The following is a 13,658-nucleotide window of genomic DNA, read 5'->3' as shown; positions in this document are numbered from 1 at the left end:
TTGGGAGGTGAAGTTCAAGGCCGCTTGTTCGGAATCTGCTATATTTACAAGCTTTAACTGAGAGTGAGGAATTTATGACCGGGAGATATTGATGTTTTAGTTTTTTGCAAACACATTTGAATAAGGTAGTATTCCAAGGCCTTGGTAGGTTGAATCATTGCCGTACGCATTACGTTGCCCGTCTTTGGATGTGTAGTTCTACCTTGACGGTGTGGAAATGTGCATTTTATTTCTTCATTCAGAAGATTCGCCGCTGCCAGGTAAATATAAGTTAATTCTTGCGTCGAATCGAGATGAATCCTACAAGCGTCCAGCCAAGTACGCTCACTACTGGGATGAAGATGACAACATTTTCGGAGGTAAATATAAATTTCCTACGGTTTTCCGATATAACCTTTAGTCGACATAAATATCATTTTGAGTACATTAATTGTATTTCAGGCAGGGATATGGAACCAGGACGCGAAGGAGGGACGTGGCTAGCAATGTCTAAGTCTGGAAAGATTGGAGTGCTATTGAATATTTTAATGCCAACTGTGCACCCCAATCCAATCGGTCGAGGCTACCTTGTGGCTAACTTTTTAAAAGAACCTATGTCCAGTGGAGTTGATTATTTAACCAGTGTCAAGAATGATGGGAAGGAATATAACCACTTCAACATGATTGCTGTTGAAATAAAGTAAGATTTTGCTGTGCGCTTTGTCGTATAGCTTCTAAAAATGTTTCCATTTTAAGTTCCTTATTCAACAATCCTATGCATATGTAGTGTTGTGGAAGAGTCAAGGAGGCAATCCAGCTAATTCCCATGGAAACTATTGTTGAAACTTATTCTGGCCCTCTTTTATTCATCCACTTCCTCAGACTCCACAAATACAATCACAGATAACAATACAAACATCGAATAAACAACATCAACATCACAACAAACAAAAGAAGAACACAAATCGCATGAATGCGAACCATTGATAATGTGCTCAGAGTAAGGATGGGGGAGAGTGCGCTTTGGCTACTGCGCATGTAGTCAAGATCCCGCATATACAGCATATACATCCCACACTTCCCACAATTCTTCCCACAGGGGATTCCCGCACTACTTCCCACGATCACGTGGTAACCATGTTGACTACAAGAATCTGCTACTGCGCAGCCTGAAAGCGCCCTCTACCCCAATCCTTACTCTGAGATAATGTGACCAACACACATACAAATCAATCCGTGTATTTAACACCTTCCCTTGTTGGTCACATTTTAAAAAATCAAATTAATAATGTGTCATATTTCACTTAAGCCCTAGACTTGACACCAATATTTGTTCAACTTGGAGTTCAAAACTTTCGTAAAAATGTCAGCACGGTTTGACTTAGAATTAACATGCACCAGAATTATAAAATTATTTTTGATGCCTATGTGTTTGGACCTCTCGGATACAATGCAATTCTCAGCAATCGCAATAGCTCCCTGGTTGTCCACATGGATAATAATAGGTTTTGCTATCAGAGATATTCGAGTCCAAGGTCTTCAATTAATCTACAGATCCAGGTGACATCCCTTGACACTTCACTTAGGGCTATGTACTCTGCTTCCATGATAGGCAGACTCACAGATGTCTGCTTCTTACTCCTCCAGCTAACTGCTCCACCAAGACTTTTCCATTTTCCCACCTTCCGCACCGATGTCAAAGACAGGAGCTAATGGGAATGTAGAATTTCCCCCACAAGCGACTCACCCTCGGAGATGTTCCCACTACCATCAAACGACTGACCACCAGTGTATCTGAGTTCACGTTGGGGGGTTTTCTTCCGGTCCTTCAGCCGTTGCTTAAGAACTCTGATGCTCTTATTCTTTTCTGTGAGCTGAGCTTCCAGTTCAAAGATAGATGGATGGTGCGCCTGTTGGTCTTCTAGCCTGGCCTCAAGTTCATGAACCTTCTTTGACATCTCCTCTAATTCTGTGCGTCTCAAGTCCAATTCTGTTTGCGCTGCCTTGAGTGCTTCACTGCCTTGTTTAGCTTCATCTTCCACCTCCTCCTTACGTTCCCTCTTGTGCCTCGCTACCAGCTCCCTCTCCTGGCGCACAGCCGCCACACGTAGCTCCATTTCCTCCCTACGCTCCACTTCCGACTGCAGCCTAACCAACAGCTTCTCACTACGGCAACGCTCCACATCCAATGCCCTCTCCAATGCTTCCCGATCACCATGCTCACGTGCCAAGTCCTCCTCAGACCGCTTAAGCTCCTCCTGAAGGTCATTCAGCTGCTCAGCAAGACTTTGTAGCTCACTTCTCAACACTTTAGCCTTAGACTCGCTCTCCTTAAGCTGTCGACTAGTCTCCTCCAACTCATGTTTCTTCACCAGAGGCGAAGTCTTTATTGAAGTGTCTATGTTTGCTATGAGAGCCTTTGCCATAGTGGTTTTCATTGATGCTTTCTTTACTGTACCCTTCCTTTTTTGTTGCCTTTCTTCTTCAAATTCACTCTCACTTACATTACTTGAGCTAGAATATGATTCCATATCTGCAGATCTTGCTACTCTTTTCGGTGATTGGTACTTCCTACCCTTTTTATGAAATGTCTTTCTTTCCTCAAAATATGGGCATTCACGAGCAATATGCCCTGGCTCTTTGCATGCAAAGCATACAAACCCTCTTCCATTAAAATTAGCATTCTCATCATCTTCTCCTCTAAAATAGTTCATCCGGCCTCCCCTCAAATCATTATTCCAAAACCTTCTTTCATTAAAATTAGCATTCTTATCATCTTCTACTCCAAAATAGTTCATCCGGCCTCCCCTCAAATCATTATTCCAGCCTCTCCTGCTTCCAAAGTTAATACTTCTATCTAGTCTAGACGCTAGAGCAGTGACGTCACCGGTATCTTCGTTATTTTTATTTTAGGACTTGTGGCTCTCCCTTCTTGCCTCTTCGGCCATTAATCTTGCCATAACTTCTTCTAGATCTATATTTTCTCCCTGGTCTATTGTGGTGATAAGTACTTCATAATTCTCAATCGGAAGACCACCGATGATAAATCTTGCTATTATTTTATCGTCAAAATTAGCCTTGGATGCCTTCAATCTCCTGTTTAAATTAAAAAATTTTGCAAAATAGTCTTCCATACGCTCATCCTCTTCTTTCTTGATGGAAATCAACTCTCAAAGTAATAGTGTTTGGTTAATGGGTCCAGCCTTGGTGTACAATTTTTCTAATTTGCGCCACATAAATTGTGCGACATTAATATCGCCAACAAAATCTATTGTTTTAGAATTTAAAGTTAATAGTATGAGAGATAATGCCCGATCATTCTTCTTTACCTCTTCCGATGAGAAGGTGTCAGTCTCATCGGCATCGCCTTCTTGCAAATACCCTGGGGAGACGGCTTCCCAACATCCCCTTTGACGGAGTATTGCTTTAGTAGTCAGCGACCACGAAAAATAATTCGTTTTATCTAATTTCAAGTACTTTCGTACCGCTTCGTCCTCTGCCATTTCGACGATTTCTACTTATCAGCTTCGGCGTCGCTCACTTCACCTTATCACTTTTTCCGACTTCGCTTACTTTCTTTCGCTTTACTTCCTTGACTTTCTTTCTTCCGATCGCTTAAGTCTCATAATCTGTTGAAACTTATTCTGGTCCTCTTTTATTCATCCACTTCCTCAGACTCCACAAATACAATCACAGATAGCAATACAAACATTGAATAAACAACATCAACATCACAACAAACAAAAGAAGAACACAAATCGCATGAATGCGAACCATTATACATACAAATCAATCCTTGTATTTAACAACTATACCATCTTATTATCTTTTGCCCTCATCTGGCTAAGAACCCTAATAACCCCAGATAAGTGCTTCATGTTTAGTCCTTCCAGTTGATAATCAGTGTCCCTTCTAGATCTATATTTTCTCCCTGGTCTATTGTGGTGATAAGTACTTCATATTTCTCAATCGGAAGACCACCGATGATAAATCTTGCTATTATTTTATCGTCAAAATTAGCCTTGGATGCCTTCAATCTCCTGTTTAAATTAAAAAATTTTGCAAAATAGTCTTCCATACGCTCATCCTCTTCTTTCTTGATGGAAATCAACTCTCGAAGTAATAGAGTTTTTAAAGGAATTGAGCCTAACTAGCCTCAGTTAACTTAGCAAGATCTCTGATCAAGGAGTAGAATTGAAAAAGAATCCAAAATTACCATAGTCACTACCCTCAATAGTCACTATGACCTAGCACAGCCGTAGCCAGCAACATATTAAGGGAGGGATCATTTGAAGGGGGTATGCTCAGAATCTTCCAATTTCATTTTCTTATCTCCTTGGATCTACCTTTGATTTGCTATGTACATCAAGAAGTCTCCCTACTGTCCTGAAATTAAATTCGTGAATAGTAGTCAGTGAAATCAATTGTTGCAAATCTCTATCATGAGTACCTTGATGTTTATTTATCTATTAGGTCCAATTTTGTAATTTTTTGTATGTCAGAACATTATTTAAGTTTGCAGCAAGGTCATACCCAGGATCAAAACTAGGGGGGTGAGGGGCGGAAAGCCATGGTTGTTCAAATTGTAGGTAAGATTTAATCATGGAAAAGGTGAATGGAATCAATATTTTAAGGAAACTGTATCTTTATTAGTTTTTAAAATTATTTGCTTGAAATTATATTATTTTCCTTAACCCTTTTACTGCCACCGGGCTGATATATCGGCCCTCGCTGGTTGAGCGGAAACTGCCAGGGACCGATTTACCACCCTGACTGATTTCTCTTTTTTTGTGATTGTGACATTTTCAACGGCTGTAATTTATATAAAACCTCATAATCTATGTATGGTTGTAAGATATAAATATAACTTAAGAATTGGGAAATAAATTTAGGTGTACTAAATAAAATTAAGTAGCTGAAAAATTTTAAAATCTGCAAATTCCAGAAAATAGCCTTGGCAGTCTTCGTACATCCCACCTGAAATGGGCTGGCAGTATAAGGGTTAAAGACATTTGCGATTTTTGCTTCTTTGGGGGCGGGGGGCAGCTGCTCCTTCCTGCCCCTCGCTGGGTACGCCCATTAGTTTGCAGTCTTTTTATTTTGTTGTATTCATTGATGGTCCCATGGTGAAGTGTTCTTACCCAAAAGGGAATCTATAAAAATGTTGTTTTTATATCTTCATTGCAGACTGAGTGAAGTTAAAGTGAGTCATTACTCTAATGCTTATGATCAGGATCCAGTTACCCTGCCAAATGGAGTTATGGGTTTTGGCAACAGTGCCTTAGAGAAGCCATTCCAGAAAGTTTCTGAGGGGAAGAAAATGTTCATGGAAATAATAAATAAATATGGAAATGAAGAGCATAAGAAGACACTAGTTGAAGAGTTGATGGCCTTCTTGAAATGTAAAACTCAGCACTATCCTGACCACCAAATCCTGGAACAGGTTCCCAACATACCGGATGAGAAGCACAGAATGCACAGTTCCCTATATGTTGAAAATCTTCATTTGGATTATGGAACAAGGTATACCTACCTTAAAAACGTAAAAAACCCTTATTTTATATTAAGTTGCATGATATTTAAAGTAGAAATACATGTATGTAGTTGTTTTTTTATTTTTTTGAAGTTTATTTAAATCACCTAGAGCCACACATCGAATCACTTTCACCAAAATCCTACTTTGGAAAAAAACGAGGCGTATACATACTTTGTCACCTCCGGTGCAATCATTTTTAGTTGATACAGTCGAACAGCTCTAAAAGGAATGCAGTATAATTGGATAAACGATGAATGAGTTTTAAAGAGGTTTCTCATATGGAGGCATGTGTGTATTGCATTTTCACATGATCCCAGTGGCATATTCAGCCCTGGTCAATGGTGGAAAAGGAGTCATTTTCACATTTAATGTATAAAATAATATAACTCAACCAAGAGATGTTTTTGCTTTAACACCCAAAGGCTGATTAATAAGTTCTGACAAAACAATAGAAAAAACATTACAGCGGAGTCTCGTTAATGAGAACAAAATTATTATGAAGTTCTTGTATTTACGAAGTAAATTGTTTGTCCCGACGAAAAGGCTAATCTAATATATAATAAAAGTAACGTTATCACAAACCTCAGTTCCGGTCCGAGCAATAACAAAAAGAACTTTATTATGAAGTTCCATGGGTTAGCAACGGCATTTAGGATATGCCTTACACTATGTCGTAATCATTGCGCTACGTTCAAGTTCTCTTCGTGCAAGGGTGTACCGAGGATCAAAATTAGGGAGGGGGGGGAAGCCATGGTTGCTCAAGTTGTAGGTAAGATTTAAGCATGGAAAAGGTGAATGAAATCAATATTTTAAGGAAACTGTAACAGCTCTTAATTAGTATTTAAAATTATTTGCTTAAAAAATATTATTTTCCTTAAAGACACTTGCGATTTTTGCTTCTGGGGGCCCCTCGCTGGGTATGCCCATGTCTTCGTGCACTATGCCTAAGAGCATCAATTATGGTTCTGTCTTCAGTAGGAGATACTTCAGTATCAACTCAACATCATAACAAGTTTCATTCCTGTGGACTGATGGTGACCCCCTCATTAACAATCACAAATTGGCCATATAAGTCCTCTTCTGAAAAACATTCAGAAAATTCAAGCGTGCCAGTAATTTCTAATTTGGTGCCAATGGAGTTGGCCAATGCAATGTGGTGTGGCATAGAATGACCTTATTTCCGCTCCAGCCGCATCACAAGCGCAGCCAGATCAGTTCGCCAAAATGGTGAGTTAACACAAAATTGTAATGTGGTGTTGCATTCTGCAGGATAACAACAACTTCGTAAGAACAATTCTTTTAGGAGTCACTGCAAAAAACATAAGAGTCCTCTACATGAGTCAACTACCAATTTTTCTGAGTCAACTACCAACGTCATGGGTGCAACAGTGTATGGCACGAAATTCAAAGTACATATTCGAGATCATACTTTGAGCACAATTATTCGAGATCTCGAATACTTTCTAGTATTCAAGTATTCACTGATATTATTCGCGCATCTCTAATTGAAACCCTTGCAATTGCAAAATTTCATTTAGCATCTAATATTTTTGTCCCACTAATTTTTTTTATCAACCCTTATAAGCTGGTGAAAATCTCTCCTATTAATGCTTATTAACTGACGGTGAATAGATTCTCCATGTCTCCCTGTACAGACCATTTTTCAAGGTATCCGTTGAGTACCTCTGAGGTATACCCTCAATAATCATCTACCTTTCTCACGCCTCCTCTTAAAGACCTCCCCATTATATATATGACTGGCACTTAGTGCAAATCTTCCTCAAGAGATATGGTGGGAGTATGATGGTTTTAAAAGACCTCCCCAAAAAAGTAATTTATGGTGTCATAGTGAAGCACCCAATGGAAAAATTGTTCACCTAACTTTTTTTAAGGTTAAATATGACAGGCAAATAGTGTGAATCCTCCTCAAGATGAAATTACCATTGGGGAAGCTCAAAACTGTAGGATAGTAAACATGTTGTCACAAATTTCTCAAATTCCTCTATCCCTCTCCCATCAGCCTTCAGCCCATCCCATTTTCTCCTCTCCCAAAAGACCCCTGAAGCCCCAATTCATACCTACACAGGTTGCTGAGACCATAAATCAGATAATATCAAGTTACATAAGAATAATGGAAGCTTTTATTGTAGCCACCTGACCTTTTCAGTCCACCTTCTTCCATGCTCCCTATTTATGGAGGCCAACTGCTGCGTGAATCACATATTGGGCCCTAAGGTGTCCAGCAATGACTTTCGGCAATTGAAGTTTTAACTTAATTGGAATGAAATATCAGTACTATGCATAGTAATCTAAAAAGAATGAGACCAATAGGGTGGTTTTACTATTTTTTTTAATTGCCCAAATCGAAAGATTATTACTACTGGAGTACGTATTTCACGCTATTATATTTTTAAATGACCATATCTATTTTCTCGATTAAACGAAAAGTGATAAATTTCAAGCGTACGAAAATGCGACGGCTAAGTAGGAATGATGGGAAAAGTCCGTGTGACATATTTATAGTTCCCGCTGCCACCCTGTGAGGTGACCTTGAGGCGAGGCTTGAGCGCTGCTACGACGCAGGATGTTAGCAGGTAACAGAGTAACCTGCTAGCAGGCAGCGCTTGGCTTAGATAAGGATTATTAATACCTTATCAGACGAAGGAAACTTTCCGACCATAGCCAGTTTTAATAGGTGATCATTAAGATATGTTTCCCTGAGCTCTGTGCCTCATGCATACATTGGTAATCTCAGACGATATAAAACTCCTATCTACTCGTATAGAAACTAGGTCCCTGTGACGTCACGTGGAGTGGCCTCGCGTGGGCGCCAATCTGGCCTTTTTCAAATTAGGATTAAAATTAACCATTGCCATTCGTCTAAACTGGGATTTCTAAAACCAAATAATTTATATATTATGAATACACTAATGGTGAGTAGCCAATGCAATCAATGCCTTTCATTTTCTTTGATGAAGGAAACTACCCTATTACGATTTATTTATGACATTTTTAAGTATAATAAGCAATGAAGTAGTTTCCCTGTGAAAATTAAAAATGGAAGTGGAATGGCGAGTTGGAAGGGACAGAGCTCAGAGCTCCTTAGTCGGAGAAAGGTTAACTGATGTCGAGCGATAGTTTCAAGTCAACTGAGAACAAATGGGAGTGGTTCCTTTCGGAGAACCTATCCTCATCCTCTTTTCACCAGTAGATCTCTTTTCAAGCTGTCTGCCTTCCTGCTCCCGAATTTTTGAGCCAGACTGCTAGTATGAGTCACCTACTGTGATCTTGAGTAAAAGACCCTAACTTTCCGCACTTAATGTTTTATCTCAATAGAATTTCAAGATTAGAAATTTGTGCCAAATGCAAAAATGAATGAGTCTAAACTTGGCACATTTCTTACATTATGTAAGTTTTTAAATCATGGTATGTACCATAAGTGCCATTTATCCACAAGTCAAGTTTGTTCTATTGAATGCTCCTAAAAAGTTTTAAGAAGGTTCTCTTTAAAAACATCCTCTTTGTATGCCCTCCGTTATTCCATATGACCATCAGAATTATTTTCATTTTTGCACATGTGACCCTCTGATTTAATGACTTTTATTTCAGTAAGTATATAATTTCAGCTAGAATAAATTGCATTTTTTTAAACAATCTTATGGATAAACACTAAGCTTTCTAGTTATAATAAGGCTGGATTAATATTCGACTCATTTCAAATGGCGCTATAGTCTAAGAAACAAGTGTTGACTGAGCACACTCAAACAGATGGGGCAGACTGGAAATGCAAACTGCATAAGTCAAGTAGCTTGCCTTTGCCTTGAAAGCAACAAAATCTCAAAACAGCAAGATTGTGTATGTTCTTCCCTTGACTCCCTTATAAGTAACCTCACCAGAGCCTTGCTGCTTTTAAGACTGTGAGAGCTCACATCTTCTATCCACCAACCCTCTTAGTGCTTCTGCAGTCCCTCATCCCTTCCTCTCAACGAGCGGTTGTCTCGTTCTAGTTACTCCAGCTCGCTGCACGTGACACCCTATGATGCGGTGTTTTTTGTCATTCTATTTGTTTAATATATGACTTGAATTCAATTTTTCTAATGGTTTCAAAACTTGTGTAAGATGTCTCATGTAGCCAACGTTGTTTTCTTTTTTGCCAACAACAATAAATTAAGGTTTTGACCAAGCTAAACTTTCAATTTATATATTCATTTAATTTTGACTATCACGGAGATTAGGTCTGTGACCTGCATGTGTTAGCAAAGGTTTCATACCGATAGTTTAAACCATGCTAAAGGTGATAAAACCGTATTTCTATCGCCTTACTCTCAGCCATTCAGAGATATATGCCATTCCCAGTGGTAGGGATTTGCACATTCAAGATATTGTTTACACATAGGTTTAACTATATTAATATTTATTAATTCATCATAAATTCAAGCCCCCCCCCCTTCCCCTGCAAACCACGTTTTCTTGGGATGATCTTTGATAAAAATTATTTTCTCAGAAAAACTCATTATCCATCTCAACGTAGGTCCCAAACCCCAGAACCACTGCAGTTGGGAGGGGAAAACAAAGAAACGAATACATCCATTGTTCATTTGCTTACACAGGAAAATATTTGATGAATAAATGTGATGTTCGTCCTCTCAGTCAGAAAACCTACTGATAGATATATCCATCGTTATTGGGTAAATGGTTAAGGGTCTTCAAAAAAGTTATGTTCATTGTATAAAATCATTTTACATCAATAGGAAAATGATTAAGTTAAATAATAAGAAATGTAGAATAATGATAATCATTTATTTGTTGTTTTATATAAAATAATATTTATAAAAATCTACATTCTCAATACAGGACTCATACAGTGATCTTGGTTGACCATGAAAATAAAGTTGACTTCATTGAATGGACCATGGAAGAGCCAATAAATGCAGAGAATCCAACATGGATGAAGCACCAAGCGAGTTTCCAGTTAAAGTTTTAAATTATAACAGCCAATTGAAGGGAAATGTTAATGTTAGTTGCTACCGAAAGGTTATGTTAGATTAAAAATTCATTCTCTATACAAAATTATCTCAAAGGGGTGTATTTGTATTTTGTGTCACAATTTGGGGGTCAATTTAAGTATTCAGTCTATATCACTAGGTAGATCTGAATCTTCTTCGTCATCATCATCACTGACCACTTTCTTCTTCGACTTTGACTTCCTGGAAGAAGGACCTGCAACTTGATCAGATCCATCAGACAGGGGTTCATCACCTCCTACATCTTCATCAGCATCTGCATCCATGTCATTGTCCACATCAGATTCTTCATTCTCTCTTAGCGAAGGGGATCGTGTGACAGCCTAAAATGTAATTACATGTAAGGTCAGCCCAATGATGTATTAAGGACAGTGAAAATTTTTAAGTGTAGAAACTTTATACTTATGTGTGCAGGGCATGATTAAGAGTGGTCACAAACCTCATAGAAATCCATTGTCATGCCTTCACTTAAACATTCCAATATCATGAACCATTGAAAGTTAGTACTTAAGTTACCCATATTTTTTTTTTCATTCCCAACAGCTGGTTCCCTTCCAGCATATTATCTAGCTCGCTTCAATTTAAACAAGGCTTTTTTATTGATAATAATTTATTCTGACGTAAATTGCCACTGTCTCTAAGTGTAACAGCAGTTTTTTTTAGCAATTGCCTTGAAGTAATAGTTCTCAAGTTGTGCAGCTGATCTGGCTATCAGCATTGTCGTCGTCAGCATCAACACATTGTGGGGGACAAATGGGGGGTCCAGGGGCACCCCCCCCCCCCAGGACAGGACGGGGGGTCAGGAGGTCCTGCCCCGGAAAATTTTAAATATTGGGGGGGACACGTCCCCCTGTCTCCGAAGGCAGCGACGACCATGGTAATCAGTATTTTTGGAAATCATTTGGTGAAAACCTCAGCATCATAATTCATCCTATGGCTATAGCAAAATAGCATCGGGGTAAAAAGTATTCGGGGTGGATAATTGGTGGTCACAAGCAAAATTGCCATACATTTTAAGTTCTGTCGTTTGTCTGTACATGAAAGCTTATGCAATACCTTTTTGTTCCTGAATGTTGCAGAGACAACTTATTTTCAAGGATTTAAAAACAGGTTGGCTTTTTTCTTTGGTCAAATCTTATTGAAAGAAATAACTGTGCAGGAATAAGTGGCCAACAGCATTTAAACTGTAACTCATATTATTATTACAAATGCACATGTAAAGTGAGGGCCTACAAAGCACAAACTGAGTTCTGGATCTGAGAGAATTGTTTATTTTTGTGCATGGAGAGAATGAAGCCACAATTCCATTTTCATTGTAACTGGCTAATTACTTCATAGGTTTATAATTTTGAAAAATTAATATGACAAAGAAATCATTGTAGAGAAAAATAACATTCTCAGGGTACAAGATAGTATGTGAACATAGGTATACAATCCTAATAGTGATAAGTTATTATCCAGGTATCTTTTGGAGGGCTATCACTCCTGCTTGACTGGTCTTTTTTGTTTTGTGTTCACAACCTAAGCTATCATCTTCAAATTTACAGGGTTCTAGGAGTATATTGTGATAAATATATTCCAGTGGCTTGAAAAAAAATTCTACCTAAGGCTACTCATGGAAGTAGAAGTTTCATATTTGAGATGCAAGAAAATGTAGGCAATGGTTTTCTCTATACACCCTCAAAATTTGAAGATGATACTGTAATTGAATGATAATACCACATAAAAGGCAAAATATGACTTCAAGGGGAGTTCCTATATATAATACACTAGGGATTACATTTTTTGATGATCTGATACTAGTCATCATCTGTAACAATCATCAACAACATCTGTATTCAAAGTTCCTGTTAAATTCTGCCGTGGTCCTCCTTTTTAAAAGGGGGTACTCCAACAACATTCGTAGATTGCAATCTACAGAACTGAATGTTCTATGAGTGACAGTTAAAAATAACATCTATCTGCCACTCTTGTTCAACTTAAAGGATTAGTAGAGACAAAAAGTATTAGGTAGGGATGGTCGGATCAGATACCTCAGATCAAATATCCGCGGATATTGCCCTTCACATGGCGCAGTTGCAATTTAATTTAATAATACATCCATAAAAATGTATTTCATTGTACGGAAACATTTTCATTGAGATATGAAGACTGTTGCATGATACTACTGTGAGGAAGTGCAAAATCCACCTCACCACAACCAAAGCATTTGCAACACAATTTCGCATGTGATGAAAAAGTGATAAAACTAGGGGAAAATGTGTACGAGGAAAATTTGACTACAGTCGATGGTTTATTCAAAGATTGAAACCAATTTTCATTTCCAAACGCAAGTGTTGCAATTTGGATCCCTAGCATGTTAAGATATTAGTTTTTTTAATAATAACGTGAAAGTTTATATAAATGATTTTTAATCAGTAAAATTATTCAAATGTGAATGAAAATCAAAATAGCATTCCTTTGATCATATGTACCCAGAAGAAACTTCGTTTATTCAACTTCGAAATAATTACTTCGTTTTATAGCAGGCATTAAGAGTGCACTTGGATCCAAAAATATCCGAAGATCCAACACCTGAAATCTAGGATCCGATCCGGATCTGGATCCGAAAAAAATCCTGGGTGCATCCATCCCTGGTATTAGGTATTTTATTTTCAGATTATTTTTTATTTACAATATGCAAATGCTGTGACAGAGAGGATTATGTAATAGTCATTGGCATTCCCAAGTAATTAGGAACTTGTGCCTATGCCTATGGAATGCCTACATCATCATTGCTCCTGTATTGATCAACTTTATTGATGGATGATGCTTGGAACTTTCAGAATATTGCATATTAGGTGTACCTTATCTCTCTCATTACAACCAGCTAGCATGAAATGCTAGGTCAATATAATTGATCGCCAATTTTTTCATCAAACAAAATTAACATCAGTTTTAACTTTCAGCAATATGTGTACATTTTGCTGAAATGTTCCTTTCTACTTATTTATCATAAGCTAAAAAATATAGTATAATGATAATCATAATGGTACCTTGGAAATAAGTAAATGATATGTACTGGATTCTTTGCTCAAGTAAGTCGAAGAATTAACCTAATTAATCTGAATAAGATATGA

The 13,658-nt window shown here is 37.9% G+C and overlaps 2 protein-coding genes across 4 annotated transcripts in view; one reads left to right on the top strand and one right to left on the bottom strand.

Annotated features, from left to right (window-relative positions):
• Positions 1 to 20: 20 nt before the first annotated feature.
• On the top strand, positions 21 to 12,252 carry LOC124155974 (transport and Golgi organization protein 2 homolog). 3 transcript variants are annotated; one of them, XM_046530221.1, is made up of 5 exons: positions 21 to 125; positions 243 to 359; positions 442 to 679; positions 5,167 to 5,502; positions 10,370 to 12,252. In XM_046530221.1, the coding sequence occupies exons 3-5, from the start codon at positions 450 to 452 to the stop codon at positions 10,497 to 10,499; spliced, it is 696 nt and encodes a 231-aa protein (XP_046386177.1). In that variant the 5' UTR covers positions 21 to 125; positions 243 to 359; positions 442 to 449; the 3' UTR covers positions 10,500 to 12,252. The 3 variants fall into 3 exon arrangements, with proteins under 3 accessions (XP_046386177.1, XP_046386176.1, XP_046386178.1); XM_046530222.1 differs by having other exon boundaries at positions 23 to 144; XM_046530220.1 differs by having other exon boundaries at positions 21 to 359.
• The window catches only part of LOC124155968 (Fanconi anemia group D2 protein), a 54,686-nt gene continuing 51,329 nt past the window's right edge, over positions 10,302 to 13,658 (bottom strand). Inside the window, exon 26 of the mRNA XM_046530210.1 lies at positions 10,302 to 10,862. Coding sequence (XP_046386166.1) covers positions 10,644 to 10,862 — 219 coding nt within the window. The 3' untranslated portion in view covers positions 10,302 to 10,643. The remainder of the gene's footprint in view (positions 10,863 to 13,658) is intronic.

Source organism: Ischnura elegans, chromosome 3 (assembly GCF_921293095.1).
Source record: "Ischnura elegans chromosome 3, ioIscEleg1.1, whole genome shotgun sequence".
In the NCBI taxonomy this organism is placed as follows: Eukaryota; Metazoa; Arthropoda; class Insecta; order Odonata; family Coenagrionidae; genus Ischnura; species Ischnura elegans.
Note: the sequence above shows the minus strand (reverse complement) of the source record. Positions and strands in the feature narration are given on the sequence as shown.

Bases quoted from the DNA above. Each gene is read 5' to 3' on its own strand.
- LOC124155974 (XM_046530220.1), top strand. From the start codon at position 218: ATGTGCATTTTATTTCTTCATTCAGAAGATTCGCCGCTGCCAGGTAAA. The intron at 360-441 runs GTAAATATAAAT...ATTGTATTTCAG, and splicing joins AGATGACAACATTTTCGGAG to GCAGGGATATGGAACCAGGA. The intron at 5,503-10,369 runs GTATACCTACCT...TTCTCAATACAG, and splicing joins CATTTGGATTATGGAACAAG to GACTCATACAGTGATCTTGG.